The sequence below is a fragment of the Scylla paramamosain genome, chromosome 11, assembly GCF_035594125.1.
Source record: "Scylla paramamosain isolate STU-SP2022 chromosome 11, ASM3559412v1, whole genome shotgun sequence".
Taxonomy (NCBI): domain Eukaryota; kingdom Metazoa; phylum Arthropoda; class Malacostraca; order Decapoda; family Portunidae; genus Scylla; species Scylla paramamosain.
Window position 1 is genome coordinate 12956240 of NC_087161.1, and position 20428 is coordinate 12976667.

Genomic DNA, 20428 nt, shown 5'->3' on the forward strand with positions numbered 1-20428 from the left:
TGTCCATGTAAAATGCATGATCTATTTCAGGACAACCAGCTTTGTCAAAATGATGTAAGATTGAACATAACAGAAATGGACTTGAGTATGAGCCAAAGAGGATGTAATTAAACCGGTACACATCCAAAGGACTATTCTTGGCCATAAGAACTTTGTGAAGTCTCTGTCTCCTTCCTTTAAACCTATCCTTAGGAATGTTTTTGATATGTCAGCTACCAGGGCACATGGTATCAGATGGAATTTCACCAACACGTCAAGTAAATTCTCAGTTAGATTGGGTCCTTTATACAAACAGTCATTTAGACTGCTTATTGGTATAGTGACAGAGTTTTTCTGTATCACATGATGGGGAAGGTAATGGCCAGTGTTATGATTTACTGGTTCCTCTACTCTATCTATGAAATCACTTGCAGTTTGATTTCTTATGATATTGTCATATTGTTCTAACATGGATTTATTTTTCTTTAATTTAGTCCACAAGTTGATTAGTTGACCCTTGGCATTGATATAATTTGTTGGTAAGGAGGATGAATTTATTTGGTGGATGTGGTCATCTGTGGAGTGACATGGTTCTTGAGGTAATCCCAGCAGTTCTCTATAGGATTCAGGTCTGGGGTTTCCAGGCCAATCCAAGATGGGAACATTAGCCCTCTTTAAGTACTCAGACACCAGTCTAGCTTTATGACAGGGGGCACTGTCATGCATAAAAGTGGTCCCCTCATGTTTCTCAAAAAATGGTAACATGTGCTCTTTTACCATTTCAAGATAATTAATGACACACATACTGTAGTTACATTTTTTGGCAGGAAGTACAATCCCTCCCCACCCCACACCCTCTCCACCACTTAACACATTCCAAGGCCATAACATAATCAGGGCATTTCACACTTTAATTGTGTACTGTGAGGCAAACCTGTTGGATCTCACTGGGCTCGTGACACATTTTCACTAAATGAAAGGAGCTTTCATCACTAAATAACACCTTCATCCAGTCTTTTTATTTCCAGTGTTCATATTTCTTAGCAAATTCAACTAATTTTTTCTTCATCTTGGATGATAGAAGTGGTTTTACTGCTGTGAGAGGGAAGAACCAGGTCCTTCTGCAGCCTATGTTGTACAGTTCGTTGGCTCATGTTTTTAGCAGCTGAAAGTGCCTTTGGATCAATTCTGAGGTTGAGATGAAGAGATTTTTTATCAATTCCCTCTTCAGCAACAAATCAGTCCCTTCACTTGTCTTTTTAGAGGGTCCAGGATGGGGTTTTGGGAGGTGGTGTATTGCCTGGTGGGAGCTCACAAGAGGCCATCAAGATGTGCAGGACAGTAGCTTTGTGGTGGCCAGTTCACCTGCAAATTTCTTTAATTGGCACATTTTCCTCTCTTAGGGGAATTATCCTAGCCCTTTTCTCTTTGCTTGTGGTTGTTTCACTCATATCAAATGCTCAGTAAAGGTAGTGTGTGTGGGGAAAAAAGAAGCTGGACACAAAATTAAGAAGCCCAGTGAAAAAAATGAATGCAAAAATCACACTTCTACGTGACTGCCTGAGGTGCACTGAGGTAAGGGAGGGGTGTGGGAGGGGAGGAACAGGTAGCTCAGATGCCAGAAGTCACTAGAAACTGATACAAATGATTTCTGGAGTTCTTTGGCCATGGGAGTTGTGAGCACCAAACACGCTGATTTCTATAGGCAAGTCATATCTTCCATGACCGTGACTGTAGGTTGGCCTCTGATTGTGGAAGTGGGGGGCGTGTTGTTGAGTAAATTACTTCTCATTAGTTCTATTTGATCTTCAAATTTAGTAAACTGTTCACTATAATTTATTTCTTGTTCATATTCTGAAAGAATTTGTTCATAGCCTTCAGAATCTTTCTCAGTTAACAGTGTAGCTTCTAATTGGTTGAAAGTAGTCTGATAGCTACTCCATTTTTCCTTTAAAGATTCTATTATCCTCTGTTATTTACCTAAACTTATTTGGTCACTGCCTATTAGCTCATTACCTTCTTTAATAGTTGTTGCTTGTGGATTGTTTTGCCTTGAGCCTCCAGTTCAAATGAACTCAATGGGTGTTTAGATTTCCATTCAGGTTGGATTCTAATTTATTAATTCATCCTAAATGCACCCAAGACCTCATTCTCCACTTTTAGTTTATGAACTGCCTGATGTGGTGAGACACATGTCCCCTACCTGTCCCATTCCAGTGTATACTATCTCTTGCCAGATGTCTTTTATAAAAGGTGGAACTTAAGCTTAGGAAGTGATTCTTTTTAATGCCATATTGAAGGACCTGGTTAGCTGGTCATATGTGCTTTGGTTCACTCCTCCAGGCCTCAATTCTGTGATAATTTTAGGTTAGGTTCTATTTGCACAATAACAACCTCAGAGGAACAGTGGCTTTCTATTTGTCTAGTTGTGCCTTGAATGTGTTCCGTTATGTGCCTGGGGTTCATTTCCCACTTTATGTCAATACTCCCCACGGACAAGATGGTTAGTTTGTGAGGCCACTCTAACACCTGATTTAATCCTCGATTGTGGTCAAGGGCTTCAGCTCTGACCCCAGGATACTGAAAAGTCCTAATTTCACATCCTTGAATTTGCAGAATGGCTTTGGGTATGTTGTTATACCCAACTAGTGCAACACAAAACATGTTAGAAGTTTCTTGAACCTTTGGTAATCTCAAGGAACTCTTAATAGGACTGTTGTGCTTGTGATGGTTAGTGGACCAAGCAGGGGATTTGCTGCCTCCTTGCCACATCAAAAAACAAAAGCTATTTGCAATCCACTCACTCCACTTCCCATTTACTTATTTTAACAACTAATACTTAGTTTGTACTTGGTTAACCTTAATTACCCCTAAATATGACTTTACAATTACAATATACAATATAATATACAAGTCAGAACACAAACCAATAACGCATTGATATTGTGCGTGATACAAATGGAAATTTCCACATTGGATACATCTTTTGCAACTAATGCACTGCATCAGAATGGATTGGATATGAAAGTGGAACAGAGTAAATAAGGTACTGTACATCAATAATTTTACAATTAAATCTGATGAGAGTAATCATGGATACTTCACAGCTTAAGTTAAATCCAGCATATTACAATCAGTAAATACACACAAATATGTACATGTGCATACTATGGTTGGTCCACTTTTACAGTTGTTTCCATCATGCATCGTTCACTTGTCTAGCAACAGCATACTGATACTTTAAAAAAATATTTACAAAATTAATACACAAATACACAAAGCATAAACATACCTTGTTGTAGCCCAAGACACCCACAATGGCCATGAACATTCCCACCACATTTGGCATTGTGACAGGGTTACGCAAGAGCAAGAGAGAAATAGTGATGATGGAGATTCGTTTCGTGGCACTTGCAACAGCATATGTGAGAGGAGTCACGTGGTGCAAGATGGTGAATGCCACTAGGTTCTGTAGCCAGTTGAGCCCTCCATCAAGAAGCAGCAGTGTCAGAGTCTCCCATGGATCCCGTCTCACCAGCTAATGAGAACTCAACGTCACCATGTAATCTTAACTACCTACTTTTAATATATGATATGAGACTATTACAGTTAAAGTGTTGCCATTTTATGCTATTTTTTTTGGATTAGGAGCATTGCTTCAAGTTTTAACTTTATATATATGTGTAATTTAATTATATTTCATTCATCCAGACATAACATAAGCAAACTGCACAATCCAAGACAAGTCAAGAAACCAAATATCTGCAACTTTATGATATTTATAATAATAATAATAATAATAATAATAATAATAATAATAATAATAATAATAATAATAATAATAATAATAATAAAAATAATAATAATGATAATTATTAGTAGTATTATTATTATCAGTAGTATTATTAGTAGTAGTAGTAGTAGTAGAAATATGTTTGACACCATTTTCACAATTATAGTAATTTAAAAAGCATAAAACACAATAATAACCAATAAACAAAAATCCATCAAGAAAAACAAGGTTCTCACATATATCAAGATAATTCAATCTACTACCGACATCATTGGCAACTCAGTGACTACATTATCAATGAATTCAATGATCTATCATTAAATTATTATTTTTTTTCTATGATAGGTCAAAATTTTGTCATTATATAATGCTGACTCATCCAACACAACAACTAGGTTCTATCAGGTATAGTGGATATTGTACTTGGCAATACAGTCTGACAGTCAATTAATTCAGCAATCACTAATCTGGTTCCATCACTAATCTGGCAATAATTTTGGCAAGCATAATTTCAAATTTGCCAGGTCCCTGCACCAATCTGCTGCTACTACTTTTTGTTGGAAAGATAAAATGTATTAACACAGAGTTGGGGAAAAAAGGACTGATGAAGCAGTGTAATAGTAAAAGAGAAGCAATACGAGAATAACAAAAGTAAGGAGTAGATGACCTAAGAAGCATTATGCTGTGAAATAGGTCAAGAAGGTACTTGCTACATAACCAGCTAGCATAACTTCCAAACACAGGGAAACCATTCCAATTTGTTTTTCTCCATTTACAGTGAACCCCAAGTTTATCGTGATTCAGTTATCACTAATTCACTTTTTTTCATTTTTTTCATTGGAACCTAATTATTTTAACAATGCTGGAAATCCCATTTTCTCGTGGAAAAATCGGCTATTATATTTGATAAAATACAAGCTAAATTGTGGCGTGGGTTGAGGAAATACCCAGAAGAGGGTTTAGGTGCAACTGTATATTTGACAACACTGCCTGCTGATAAGATGGGAGCCAGGCAGAAGCAATGTGTGGTTCACACAAGCCTATCACCATCAACAGTCAGCTGTTGGCAGGTAGAGTGGGCACCAGCTGATGTTGGTTGGTTGGCCATGCAAGCAGTAATTTTTGTTGCCACTCTCACATTGTTTGTGGGTTGGTGTACTTGGATTGGTGGCAGTTTGGTGTGTTTGTGTGAGTGCTGTACATTGCTGTTACTGTTGGGTGGCAGTTGGATTGGATGACTGTGCAGAAGCAGGTTTTGTCACCAGTTGATGTTGTGTATGGGTTGTTATCCTTGTGGTGGTGGTGGTGGTAGTTTGGTGTGTTATGCAAATGTTGTACAAACATACAAACTGTATTGCCAGATGGTGCTGGTCTTTGTGTTGTGCAGACAGTGCGTGTTCCTAATTCACTGAGTTGGTGGTTAATCACCATTACTGTTGCAAGGAGGTGAGTGGTTTATTGACATTTTTTTTTCTTATGAACCACAGTCAATATATCGTGGATTTTAGTACTTTGTGGGTGCCTTTTGAACTTAACCCCATGATGAACTGGGGGTTCACTGCTCAGTTTTAGCTCCAGCTATGGCTCCAAAGAATGAAGGAAATGCTTCTTGTTGTGTAAAGCACTAACACTGTACATTATCCATAAAAGATAAGGTTGAATTGAAAAAATTTGAGTGGTGTGTCTGTGTGAAGCTTGTGTGAATCATACAACATTGACTCTTTGGAAGTTTATGACATATAGAAGTAGAAAGAAAAATTACTCAGTTTCTTTGCTATAAGTATCAGCTGTAATGATACTATCAATATCAGCCAGAAATAAAATATTAGAGGAAAAAATGGTATTAGTACAACCCTATGTATAAGTCAACTTGTATAGATTTATGGGGTATTTTGAAGGTAGGATGACGTGAATAACTGTTGGGTTAAGTCTATTGTAACCTAATCTCTCTGCAATCTGGCAAAATCACTAATCTGGCACCCTACAGGTCCAAATGATGCCAGATTAGTGATGGGTGACCTGTATCAATCTGACAACTAACTTTCTATTCCTATACGCATGAAATATGTACAGTCCAATAAACCTAATTACATTCAAGTATCTAAACCAGGGATCCCAAACCAGCAGTCATGAGGGCCACTCATAGTCCCCATCCACTTGTTCATTTTGTACAGAGATGCAGCCCACCAAAGTGAGATTAGAATTATTGTATGTCTTATGGGATTAATTTTCTAATGTACTTCTTTGGCTAACACATTCATTTCAACATGATATTAGTACATCTCTTGTGGTTGCAGACACAATTGGCTGTCACATTAGTAACAAACTGTCATTGTTCCTTTGCAATTTCAGTTTGTTTTTTTTGTTCCATAGAGGTTGCAGCCCTGAACTCTCCTAATCTGAGCATTGTAGTTCTCAGACTTAATAGGGTAGTGATCCCTGCAATAAACTAACTAATGTATGTTCCAAAAGAAAGCATATCATTTTGAGAATATCATCTTAATTCATCAAAAGTTCAGATATATCAAAAATTATTACTGCAAATTCAGTTCAGTATCATAAACATTTTTTTCCATTCATGGAATTGTAGATTTTGTTCAAGACAAATTCATATTCAATATGGATCAACAATTCTTGAAATAAAATAAAGAGCTGTACCTGTGAAGGCAATGTAAAAAACTAAATGCATGCAAATCAGAATTAAAAAAATGTAAAAATCTTAAAAAAAAAAAAAAAAAAAATCAGGATCAATAGTAGATTTTCAATTATTTACTGCAGGTCAACTGTCACTAATCCGGCAAATCACTAATCTGGTTCCATCACTAATCCGGTATTAATTTCAGCCAGCATAATTTCAAATTTTCCAGGTCACTGCGCCAACCTGATGCCATTATTGTTTGTTGGCGCTACTGTACTTGCTGCATAATCAGCTGGCATCAGTTTCAGACACAGGAAAGTCATTCCAATTTGTTTTTCTCGATTTATCATCGATTTATCAGTTTTATTGATTTATCAGTTTTAGCTCCAGCCATGGTTCCAGTGAATAAAGGAAATGCTTCTTGTGTGAAATGCAAACACTGTACATTATCCATAAAAGAGAGGGTTGAACTTCTGGAAAAAAGTTAACTGCAGTGTGTGTCTGCATGAAGCTTGTGTGAATTATACAGCATTGACTCTTTGACAGTTTATGACAAAGAAACAAAGAAAAACTGATCAGTTTCTTTGCTAACAGTATTCGCTATACTGATATTATCAGTATTGCCCAGAAATTATGTAGCAGTATTGGTACCTGTGTAAAAAGTGGTATTGGTACTGCCCCACTTATTAACCATTTTGTACTGATTTATAGGCATATTAAAGGTAGAATGGCATAATTAACTGTTGGGTTAAGTGTATTCTAACCAAACTTCCCTCTAATCTGGTAAGTTCACTAATACGGCACAATACAGGTCCCAACAATGCTGGATTAATGATAGTCAACCTGTACTTCATTTTTTTCTACATTTTTAAGTGAATCTATTTTACAATTTTGGTTAAAAATACTAATTCTTTTTCATATATCAGGCTCAAGGAAAAGTAATTCTATACATAAATTTAAAAACTTGCATACTGAAAGTTACTTAAGAGGGTATATCGGCCTTTTTTTACCTGTTTTCTGTCAAAAATAGTGAAATGATATATTTGCTTAAAAAAATCTACCAATGTTCTGTTTCAGAGATAAAGTTTTAGTGTTCCATGGCCATTTTCATAGCCTCGAGGGGGGCATTTAAAGGGACATTTGCTTAGTCGCAGCATTTAAAGGTCCACTCTGAAGCATAGGAAACATGTACATTTTCATGTTTTTTTTCCCCTAAATTTTTTTTTTGTATTTTTATAATTTTTCTATCTTGCAAAATATGGCATCTTTCTGAACAAATGGCATCCCTCACTGCCTCAGGGCTTGGGCCTACCGGTACCAATGTTCTTGAGGATTTCCAAGTGAGAGGAGGATGTAGCACCTTGCTCTATCAAACTTTTCATTATTCTTACCTCTGAACATTTACACTTGGCTTCATCATGCCAAGAACAAGTGCCTTATGTAAGAAGAGGAAGGAGGCCTTTGTCATGGCAAGAGCATGCTGCTGGAAAGATGAAAATCAGCAAGAAACAGATGGAATGCTATTACCACCAACACCAGCAGGCTTAGGCCTCAGCTCCTCGTTCAAGTGCTCCAAAGCAGAAGAGGTTTTTCACACCCATTCTTCCAGGGTGGCTACACTGCCCAAAGCACCTTAGAGCTACAAAAAGAAAGCATGACTTCTTAGTAGCTGTGGCAATGGAGTACAACAGTGGTTACATCACCAGAAATCTTCATTGCTGTCTCAGCCTGCCATACACCTCCATTTTTCACAAGGGCCTCAAGAAGGACAAGAAGATGGACAACACTGTTTCTAGAGAGAACTCTTTTACTTGCCTTAAAACTTCTTTTGGGCTGGAAAGCAGTTTTGTAGAGACTTTCATTTCTGCACCCTGTTTTTTCCGAAGCAACTTTTCAATTTTGCATTTTTAACAATTCCAACTAATTTTCAACCAATTAACTTCATTATTTTTTTTTAAGTGATTACCATTTATTATCCTACATCATAGTCTGATCGGAATTTCTATTTTGCCAAATCTTTCAGTTGAATTTTCCTCTAATTTCTCACTTTTGACAAAAAAAAAAAAAAATAAATAAATTAATTAATTAATTAAAAAATAGATAAATAAAAAAAATAAATAAAATAAATAAACAAACAAAAAATAATTAAAAAATAAATAAATAAAATAAAATAAAAAAACACAAAAGTTATCAATTTTACTAAAAATTGCACAAGCATATATATATATATATATATATATATATATATATATATATATATATATATATATATATATATATATATATATATATATATATATATATATATAAAAGTCAGATAAAACTCTAAAAGTATTCATTCTAGTTTTAATAAGACGAAATTTAAAGCAATTCTGGAAAGTCATAATTATGTCATTCTGTATATGGTAGATGGACTAAATTATCTTTTTTTTTTTTTTTTTTTTTTAACAGATATCGCCATCACATTCAGACAGCTTAAGTTTAGCATTAAGACACATTTACAATAAGAATTTCAAAATGATTAAATGAGTTTTGGTGAAAATGGCTAAAAAGGCTGATATACCCTATTAAAATAAGAATATTCTCAAGTTGCCAATAATACCCTATATTTATCCAAAATTACCAAACCTAGAATCATGCATCTTGCTTGATTTAAGCCTGAATGAATGAAGCATAATTGCCATGTTTACATTCATGCAAAGTTAAAATACAGATTACTTAAAAAATAAAAATAAAAAGAGAAAACTTTATATATATATATATATATATATATATATATATATATATATATATATATATATATATATATATATATATATATATATATATATATATATATATATATAGTACAGTTCTTGTAAGCCAAGACATTCACAGTACCAGACTCTCATCCTGGAAGATGCTAAGTCCATCGGTGAAAACCCAAACTGGTAGGAACATGAAAAGTGCCAGACAGCCCAACAGGTGCAGCAGACGCAGGTGATGGATTCCTGTGTCTGTTAGGACCTGTAGGACAGAAAGATAGAAAAGAAGTGATATAACTGTATGTGAACAAAACAAAGTCTTACATTGTTGAAATCTCAATTTACATGTTGTCCTGTTAAAGAAATAGTGGTAAATATCATGTTTTAAATATACTACAAATATACTACTGGTGTCTAAAAGGCATTAAAGGCATCTTCTATTATATCACTGATCAGCTCTAGATCATTGATCTGGATCTGGATCTGATCTGGATTCACTCGGGGTAAAAAGAATGCTCACAGCCATTATTGATCGAAACAATAACAACACAAGTATGTTACTGCTCAGCTGTCACAACTGTTGATGTTTACCACTGTCCTCTAAGGATGTGTCAATGAGAACTACAACCTACTGTACGAGTACATTTCCTGAGGAAGTTGGGCTGAGAAAGCCACCACTGAGTCCCAGCCACATGTCTACTCAGGCACCACGAGACTGGGTTCCATGCCTAGCCATAAATGTTGTATAATAAAGCTTCACAAAAGGCTCTCTTTTCATACATGCTGAAAATACTTGCTGTGGTGAAGTACAAAATGGTAAAATCAGAAAATACTCAGACATAAGGTGAGGCTAGCTTGGCCTGCACACTGACACTATTGACATCATTACTGAGGCACATCCAGAGTAGAGATGTATAATTTTCGACTGAACAAGTATTATCTTCCCTTGCCTCATCATGTAGTCGTTGACTGAGGTGGTAATGGCCACGTAATTACAATCAGAAGCCATTAAACCAGGGCTTGGTGTGGCTTGTAATACCTCCCTTGTTTCTGGTATCTGTCACCACCACTACTCACATTCTGTGACCACAGCAGCATTTTGCAATGATTCATTACCATTTATTTTGTTCCTAAGGCATATCAGCCATTTTCTTGCAGTGTATTCCCCTAATTAAGTCCTCAGTACAGTATGCACAGAAAGTTTTGTCACCACCTGAAAAAAAAAAAAAAGTGTTTTGGCAGGGAGAAAGATTATAAATACATGAGCATCATCAAAATGATCAGTATTTACTGGCATTGCCCTTCCTCTTTACAATTTCCTTAAAGCATTTAGGGACACTTGATGCAAGATTTTGAAGGGAAGTTGGTGAAAAGTTGGCCTACAGCTGCTTGACTGCAGCCTCAGGTTTAGGAACAAATGACGTGTCCATGCTGTGCAACTGTCCATTTCTGACCATAAGTTTTCGATCAGATTGATATTTAGGGTGTTTCCAGGCTAATAAAAAAAAAAGGGAACCTTACAGTCTGTCAATCATTGTGTAACAGACTTTGCAACACATGCAGGAGCCAAATCCTGCATGAACACTTTTGATTGTGTTTCTTCAAAAGAATCACACAACACATCACTCAAAAGTTCTAAGTAATTGTTTTGGTCAACTTTTTCGTTTGTAGGAAGAATCAACAATTCATCAACTCCATGATAAGTAAAGCAGCCCCAAACCATAAGTGATGCTGGGTGCTTAACAAACTTGGAGGTGTACTTAGGATCCAAGAGGGTTGCTGCCTGGCCTGCAGTACACTCATGGTGAGGGACTCCCAGTGACAGTAAAAGTTGTCTCATCACTCCATAGCACAGTTTTCCACTGCTCCTCATTCCATGCTGGGTATTTCTTCAAAATTTGGTTCTCTTGTCCTTCTGTAGTGCATATAACAGTGGCTTTTTGCAGGCACAGTAACTCTTGCATCCCAAATCATCATGGAACATATGCTGAACACTCCTCAGAGACACATCTCCCAGTAATTTTTTACCTTTAATTCTTGAGCTGTCAGCCTTGGATCCTTTAAAACTTGCCAGTAAATAAGTGTACAGGTCTTCAAGATTGTCTTATGAGGGTAGTAGGAAGCAAAATAAAGGATCAATTTGGCTCTGCCTGGGGGCATCAGGTGAACGTATAACATAATCTCTCAATCGCAGCCAAGTGGCTACTGAGTTTGACTACCACTGGCTAACTGCAGGCAGTAGACTGTGTAGGGGTTGCCAGTTACTGGTGTAAATGTGTCGGACAAACGATCTCTAAGGAACGAAGTTGTGAGCCTCCACTTATTGTGAAAAGAAATGTCGTTGGCTCTTTGGTGACAAAACCTTCTGTGCACACTGTAGAGGCTGCTCAGCTGCTAATATGGCTGCTATCAGCAACTTCAGCAAGTGTCGCCTGCTATAACCCACCTCCAGACCCAGATCAGGGTAAATCCAGATCAAGATGTAAATAGAACATAGGCTGTGTGGCCAGATCAGTGATCTGAAACGGATCAAGGTAAACTGAAAACACCTTAATTATGAGCACATAATAATGTAGGAAATATAAATGATTTGTTAAAAATGTTTCATAATATTTGCCAAACAGATGAAAATTAAGAAATAAATTACATATACACATGGCTCTTGATTCTTGCATATGGATTTAGTTATCAGCAAATTAAAAAAAAAACAAATTATAAATTTTTTGGGATTTATTCAGCATTTATACTTCCTATGTAGCAGAATACCTGTTCCTCACTGTATGAATATTGCACAATGTCTTGGCTAATGTCAGAATTTTTTTCCACCTTTAAATTTAGATTTTTGTTCTTTCAAGTAATTCAGTGAAATAATCATTGTATTATTTTCGTAAATTCATGAAATAAAGTTAAAGGTTGGTATACATTTTGATTAAAGGGTGGTATTACACTAACATCAAGTTTATCAATGGAATTCAAAATCATCCAATCAAAGGAAATCACAGATGTCATTAAGTCAAATAAAATCAGATGGTGTCAATTTCAGTTAGCAATAAGTAAATAAGTGCTAATGTTGATTGAAAGACATAAGTGTGCTAATCAGTGGCCATATAGCACTATTGTAAATGTAGTGGACTGAGAAGGGGAGAAAGCAGGTATGTTGAAGGAAGGGTATTAAAGTATTTAAGAAAAAAGAACGGGATTCAGATAGAATATCAGACAGAGTTGGGTTCCAGGAAAGGGTACACAGCTGAAGGGAGGCACTAGTGAGTGCTGTTGCATAGCAGGAACATGATAGCAGGATACCAGTAAAACACCTGGAAGGGGATTGATGAGCAAAGCTATCAGTAATGCAACAATGGAAGCACTATGCACATTGAAAACTTGCCAAATCACTCTAGCTCAAAACTTTATGAGATCCCAATGGTTGTGCTATATACCTTTTGGGTAGGGAAATTTTCTTTTGCATTTAGTGGTATGTGTCTACTCTTATTGAGGCAAAAAAAAAAAAAAAAAAAAAAAAAAAAAAAAAAAAAAAAAAAAAAAAGTGAAAATTTCAGGAAAGACAAAATCCCATTTTTGCCACCCTTCTACTTTTTGCAAGTTACCCATCAACTTCACCCAATGGAAGGGAGATAAAAGCTATATCATATAAAATTGATACAGCTGTGGTATCACGTGGTGCTAATTTCGTTACAATCAGCCACATAGTTCTGGAGATATTAGCACTTGAATAGTGTGATGAAGAATATGAAATTAGGTAAGAATGTGTAAGATGTGTGTGTGTCCAATTCGGAGATGGACAAGTGCAGTTTCCCAGTGTCTGTTCTTATGAGATGAGTCTAGCCAGGATGAGATTTAAGATTTGACATATTTTAGTTTATTGGTTGTCAGGCGTGACCAGAAGGATTTCCAATGGTTATAAAGGAACTGTTTGAGTAGTGGGTAGAAATCAGTGACTGGGATGTTCATGGTATAAAGAGATGGCCTGGGGATGTAACTGCGGAACATGTGGGGGCATCTGCGTGTTCATTACCTGTAGTACCAATGTGGCTGGGCATCCAACAGAAGGTAACTGTTTTATAGTGAACTGATAAATAGAAAAGCCAATCTTGTATTTCCTGGACAAGTGGATGTGGTGAGTGGACAGAAAAAGGGAGAGAGACGGAGTTGTAAGAGTGTGTAAAGATGGTGAAGGAAGAGAAGAGAAAGGAAAGGAAACATGGTCAAGTGAAGAGGATGGCATACAGCTCAACTGTACTATTTAAAAGGAAAGCAGATTTTGTAGTGCCTACAGATGAAGTGTCAAATGAGGGGTTACATGAAATTAAGGTGGAAAAGCATGAAATCTACAAACTGATGAGTGACTTAGATGTTAGAAAAGCAATGGGACCAGATGGTGTATTAGGGTAGGTATTGAAGGAATGTAGAGACCAACTGGTGGAGCCAAGAAAGAAGGAAGAGTGCCTAAAGAATGGAAAAGAGCCAATATAATGCCTATCTATAAAGGTGATAAAGCTGAGCCACTAAACTACCGGCCAATATCATTAACTAGCATCACAGGTAAACTCTATAAAATTGTAATAAAAACAAATGGGTGCAGTATTTGGAAGAAAATGAGGTAATTACAGATGAACAATTTCGATTTAGACAGAAGATTGTGTGTTACAAATATGCTGAGTTTTTATACATAAGTGATGGATGTGGTGCATGAAAGAGATGGATGGGTGGATGTTGTATATCTGGATATGACAAAGTTCTACACATGAGCCTATTGGGGACACTGGGAAATGTAGGAGGATTAAAAAGCAAAATATTAAGTTGGATGCAAGACTGTTTAGAGGACAGTTAATGAGGACAATAATCAGAGATAGTACTTCAAGCTGGAGTGAGGTAACAAGTGGAATACCACAAGGATCTGTAGTAGCACCGATTATGTTTCAGATTTACATAAATGATATGCAAATAGCTACATTAATATGTTTGCTGATGATGGAAAGTTGCTAAGAGTCATAAAGAGCCAGGAGTTGTATGCAGAAAAGGTCATAAGTCTGTTATGAGCTGGATACAGCTCATAAACCTTCAAACAATATGAGTAATGCAGAAAAGTTTGCATCAAGTTATTAGTACTGCTAGTGTGTTGATATGTTATGATGTGTGGAGATAACTCCTAAGAAGTTTATGAGCTAATCACAAGTGATAATGGTGGAGCAACAACAACTTGTGGTACCACAATGCCAAAGCATTTTAGTTAGGTTTGGTTAGATTTTACTTGAAAAACTTTAATTCAAAGTTTTATAAGAATTTAATGGCCATTACAAGGGAGTGAAGGTGATTCACTTGAATCGTATGTCTGGCACACTGTTCACGCATGTGTGCTTCCCAAGTACTGGGTAGACCCAATGAATCTACACCAGGAGCAGTGTGGCCCAAGGCCACACTGCTCCTGGTGTAGATTACATAACTGCTATGCTAGCAAGGTTTACTGGTAATATTAGTTGGTACTCAGTAGACTTCTTCTTATGACCTGTGTTCTGAGCTAAGGTGGGCAGTGCTTGATGCTAGAGTAAATCCACACATATTCTTTTTGAAGTATAATATATTGATAGATTCTCATTTCTGCAATTATTGCATTAACAAAATTTCTATATTTCACTTTAAAGTGATAACAACATACCACCATATCTTTATTATCATTATAAGAGTGTTTTTAACAAAACGTTAGTGCTATTAGTAGTGGAAGATACACCACATAGTACCTTCTTATGAGTAGCTGGTAATCACTCAGCTCACAGCTAGGAGTTGCCTTATGAGTTACTCTGCATAACTCACAAGTCTATGAGGAAAATTTGAAAGTTATGAGTTGCTTTAACTTTAAGGGGAACTTTTATGAATTTTTCTGCATACCTCCCAGAAGGATTGTAAGGAGCTACAGAGAGATTTGGAAATTTTTTTTTTTTTTTATGTAAGAGGGACACTGGCCAAAGGCAACAAAAATTAAATAAAAAAAAAATAAATAAATAAAAAAAAAAGCCCACTGAGATGCCAGTCCAAGAAAAGTTCCAAAATAGTAGTCAAAAATTGAAGGATAAGTGTCTTGAAACCTCCCTCTTGAAGGAATTCAAGTCATAGGAAGGTGGAAATACAGAAGCAGGCAGGGAGTTCCAGAGTTTACCAGAGAAAGGGATGAATGACTGAGAATACTGGTTAACTCTTGCTCTAGAGAGGTGGACAGAGTAGGGGTGAGAGAAAGAAGAAAGTCTTGTGCAGAGAGGCTGTGAGAGGAGGGGAGGCATGCAGTTTGCAAGATCAGAAGAACAGTTAGCATGAAAATAGTGGTTGAAGACAGCTAGAGGTGCAACACTGTGGCGATAAGAGAGAGGCTGAAGACAGTCAGTTAGAGGAGAGGAGTTGATGAGACGAAAAGCTTTTGATTCCACCCTGTCTAGAAGAGTGGTATGAGTGGAACCCCTCCAGACATGTGAAGCATACTCCACACATGGACGGATAAGGCCCTTGTACAGAGTTACCAGCTGGGGGGGTGAGAAAAACTGGCAGAGACGTCTCAGGACACCTAACTTCATAGAAGCTGTTTTAGCTAGAGATGAGATGTGAAGTTTCCAGTTCAGATTATATGTAAAGGACAGACCGAGGATGTTCAGTGTAGAAGAGGGGGACAGCTGAGTGTCATTGAAGAAGAGGGGATAGTTGTCTGGAAGATTGTGTTGAGTTGATAGATGGAGGAATTGAGTTTTTGAGGCACTGAACAATACCAAGTTTGCTCTGCCCCAATCAGAAATTTTAGAAAGATCAAAAGTCAGGCGTTCTGTGGCTTCCCTGCGTGAAATGTTTACTTCCTGAAGAGTTGGACGTCTATGAAAAGATGTGGAAAAGTGCAGGGTGCTATCATCAACGTAGGAGTGGATAGGACAAGAAGTTTGGTTTAGAAGGTCATTGATGAATAATAAGAAGAGAGCGGGTGACAGGACAGAACCCTGAGGAACACCACTGTTAATAGATTTAGGAGAAGAACAATGACTGTCTACCACAGCAGCAATAGAACAGGCAGAAAGGAAACTTGAGATGAAGTTACAGAGAGAGGAATAGAAGCCGTAGGAGGGTAGTGTGGAAATCAAAGCTATGTGCCAGACTCTATCAAAAGCTTTTGATATGTCCAAGGCAACAGCAAAAGTTTCACCAAAATCTCTAAAAGAGGATGACCAAGACTTAGTAAGGAAAGCCAGAAGATCACCAGTAGAGCAGCCTTGACGGAACCCATACTGGTGATCAGATAGAAGGTTGTGAAGTGATAGGTTAAGAATCTTCCTGTTGAGGACAGATTCAAAAACTTTAGATAGGCAGGAAATTAAAGCAATAGGACGGTAGTTTGAGGGATTAGAATGGTCACCCTTTTTAGGAACAGGCTAAATGTAGGCAAACTTCCAGCAAGAAGGAAAGGTAGATGTTGACAGACAGAGCTGAAAGAGTTTGAGGGGAGTGAGGAACAAGCCCAGAATTGTCTAAGGTAGAGTTTTTAGCAAAGGTTTGAGTGAAGAGTTCAGCTTTAGAAATAGATGTGATAGCAGTGGTGCCATCTGGTTGAAATAAAGGAGGGAAAGAAGAAGAAGGAGCAAAGTTATTGGAGATATTTTTGGCTAGATGCCAGAAGTCACAAGAGGAGTTAGATCTTGAAAGATTTTGACACCTTCTGTTATTGAAGGACTTTTTGGCTAGTTGGAGAACAGACTTGGCATGGTTCCGGTTAGAAATATAAAGTGCATGAGATTCTGGTGATGGAAGGCTTAAGTACCTTTTGTGGGTCACCTCTCTATCATGTATAGCACGAGAACAAGCTGTGTTAAACCAAGGTTTGGAAGGTTTAAGTTGAGTAAAAGAGTGAGGAATGTACGCCTCCATACCAGACACTATCACCTCTGTTATGCACTCAGCATACAAAGACGGGTCTCTGACACGGAAGCAGTAGTCATTCCAAGGAAAATCAGCAAAATACCTCCTCAGGTCCCCCAACTAATAGAGACAAAATGCCAGAGGCACCTTTGCTTAGGGGGATCCTGAGGAGGAATTGGAGCGATAAGACAAGATACAGATATGAGATAGTGGTTGGAGGAGCCCAACAGAGAAGAGAGGGTGACAGCATAAGCAGAAGGATTAAAGGTCAGGAAAGGGTCATGAATGTTGGGCGTATCTCCAAGATGGTCAGGAATATGAGTAGGGTGTTGCACCAACTGCTCTAGGTCGTGGAGAATAGCAAAGTTGAAGGCTAATTCACCAGGATGGTCACAGTGAAGGGAGAGGAAAGCCAAAGCTGGTGGTGAACAGTGAAGTCTCCAAGAATGGAAATCTCTGCAAAAGGGAAGAGAGTCAGAATGTGCTCCACTTTGGAAGTTAAGTAGTCAAAGAATTTCTTTAAAGTCAGAGGAGTTAGGTGAGAAGTATACAGCACACATAAATTTAGTTTGAGAGTGACTCTGATGGTGGAAAACTTGGAAGATTCAAGAGCGTGGGCACGAGAGCAGGTTAAGTCATTGCACACATAAACGCAACATCCAACTTTGGATCGAAAATGAGGATAGAGAAAGTAGGAGGGAGCAGAAAAGGGGCTACTGTCAGTTGCCTCAGACACCTGAGTTTTAGTGAGGAAAAGAAGATGAGGTTTAGAAGAGGAGAGGTGGTGTTCTACAGATTGAAAATTAGATCTTAGACCACGAGAGTTGCAGAAGTTAATGAAGAAAAAGTTGAGGGGGGGTGTCAAGACACTTAGGGTCGTCATCAGAAGGGCAGTTCAACCTGGGGACATTTGTGGTCCCCTCCCCAGATGGGGACTCCAAGGGTGGTGTAGGAGTTGCCATGAATTTTGAAATTTTGAGCGAAGGGTGTGTGTGTTATTAGGTGCATGTAGTTTTGTGTGGAGGAAGAGAGTTGTCTTTAGAGGGCAGGCTGTGACTGCCCCCTTGTGTTGTGAGATACAAAGGGAAATGTTCAGTAAGATCACAGCTGGGTTTAATGATAAGTTCACAGCACCCCTTGATCCAGTGCTTTAGACCTCACTGGGAGTAATTATCATTTTGGCAGGTGCCTACTGCCTCCTCCTTTAGGCTTGAAGCCTAAAGTGGAAATTTGAATTTAATTCTAAGAAATGTCATGTGATGGAAAATAGGAAAAGTATGAGGAGACTTATGTGAACTATAAAATGGGTGAAGCTATGATAATGAAAAGTAATAAAGAATAGGACTTGGGGGTGATTATACAGGACACACTGTCACCAGAGAAGCATTTAAGTGGGATTTTTGGCTCCACATATAGGATGTTAAGTAACATAGAGAGGCTTTTATCTACATGGGCATGGATATGATGAAAAAAATAATCACAACCATGATATGCCCCAAACTGGAGTATGCTGGAGTCGTATGGTCTCCACACAGGAAGAATATAAGGAAACTGGAAAGGATTCAGGAGGCACCAATGAAAATGGTGCCAGAATTGACGGAAAAGACTTATGAAGAGCGACTGTAAGAAAAGAGATTAATGAAGAGCGACAGTAAGAAGTGAGATTAATAACAATGGAGAAAGGGGAGACTTGATAACAATGTACAAATCAATAAACTGTATGGAAAAGGCAGACAGACAAGTTTTGGAGATGCATATGGGTGAGGGAACACGATGTATGAGAGGACATACAAAAAAGAATAGGAAAAGTAAATGTCTCAATGACATCAAGAAATATAGTTTCCCATATCGAAGCATTGATTTCTGGAATAGATGGAGTGAGTTGGTGGTTAAAGCTGCTAGTGTGAACAAATTTAAAGAGAAATTGGATAACTGTACGTATGGAGACAAGACAAATAAGCTTTAGTTCGGACCCAGTATAATATAACCAGGTAAATACTAGGTAAATGCACACAAATGTCACGGTGGGTGCTGCAGTTGGAGATGTCTCGTGTGTATGATTACAGTGGCACAGTGGCTGCAGCGGTCAAAAACACCTCATGTGAACACAGCCTATGTCATAATCTAGGTTAGGTCTAGATTAAGGAGTCAAGGATAACTGTTTTTCAAGGGCAAAGGATAGTGTTATGCCAGGGAATATACTAATGTATTTATATATATAAGTAATGCAATATAGTATAATTGTTTTTTCTGTATATAATGCTTGTAATTGTGTGGGAGTGTATTTATCTAGTTGTATCTAGTTGTGCTTTATGGGAAAGAACTATGCTCATGCTGTTTCATCCTCATATCTTTTAATAACAAACTTAGTCTTGAATCCATGTATACTTTTTGCATTTACAATCTCCTTATCCAAAATGTTCAATACATCTATACTTCTATATGGGAAACTATACTTTTTGATATCTCTCCAACAAGCTCTCTTCTTTAGCCTCTTTCCATGTCCTCTAGTATCATGTGTATCCCAAACCATCAAATCATTCCAGTCCATCTCCACTTTCTCACATGCTTTATATAGTGCAATCAAGTCTTCCCTTTCTCTCCTTTTTTTCAACATTGGTAGATATAACCTTGCCAATCTCTCCCTGATACTTGGTACCATCTTCATTGCTGCTCTCTGAATTCTCCAATTTCCTTATATCCTTTTTCTTGTTGGGCAATCACACTACAGCTGCATATTCCAGTCTAGGTCTAATCAGAGAGATAATCATCTTCCTGATCATCTCTTCATCTATATATGACAAAAGTCAGGCTCATTTGTGTGTGTATGTATGTGCATATGTTCATCTGCCTGCACTTCCAGGTGCAGCAAACCAGACGTCATGCCTTGAGCCCTGGCGTGGGTGGCAGTTGGCAGTTGGACATGACTGAGGAGGGACATGTATGCTGTGTCCCTCAGAGCCAGTGTGAGACACGTTATGAGTGTTACCTGTGCCTTAAAATTGTGCCCTGTAACTTTGTCCTGTACTGTGCCCTGTGCTTGGAGAATAAATATGTCTCATGTACCCAAATGTGTCATTACCACCAATTGCACTGGATGCCAGTGTCTTGTGAGTAAAGTAACCACTATGCCAGACCTAGACCCAATTTTTTAAATGTTGGTGTTAGTAAATCCCAACACCAAGCCCCATGTTGTATCTCCTCTTATTAACTTTGCAAATGCATTTTTAAACTCAGGGAAGGAGACACAATGTGTATAATTTTTCTATCTGTGGTTGGGGTTGCACATTCTCTAATCTCTAGTATTTGGAGTACAGGCGGGTGGGAGCCTCTCCTCAGACAGGCATGTAAACAGAGTTTGTCAGTCTC

At 37.7% G+C, this 20428-nt stretch overlaps 1 protein-coding gene and 1 long non-coding RNA gene across 4 annotated transcripts in view; one reads left to right on the forward strand and one right to left on the reverse strand.

The window, feature by feature from the left end:
- LOC135104964 (solute carrier family 35 member E1 homolog) overlaps nt 1-20428 on the reverse strand; it is a 108090-nt gene that overhangs the window by 35889 nt on the left and 51773 nt on the right. For 2 of the 3 annotated variants that reach the window (XM_064012794.1, XM_064012797.1), the window contains 2 exons: nt 9291-9416; nt 3272-3517 (listed from right to left, as the gene is read on the reverse strand). In XM_064012794.1, the coding sequence (XP_063868864.1) occupies nt 3272-3517; nt 9291-9416 (372 nt within the window). Of the gene's footprint in view, nt 1-916; nt 1345-3271; nt 3518-9290; nt 9417-20428 lie in introns of those variants that run through there. The other variant, XM_064012796.1, reaches the window with a different exon arrangement.
- Nucleotides 4776-20124, forward strand: LOC135104965 (uncharacterized). The gene is made up of 2 exons (XR_010270624.1): nt 4776-4842; nt 19923-20124. It is a non-coding gene; the product is annotated as an uncharacterized LOC135104965 (long non-coding RNA).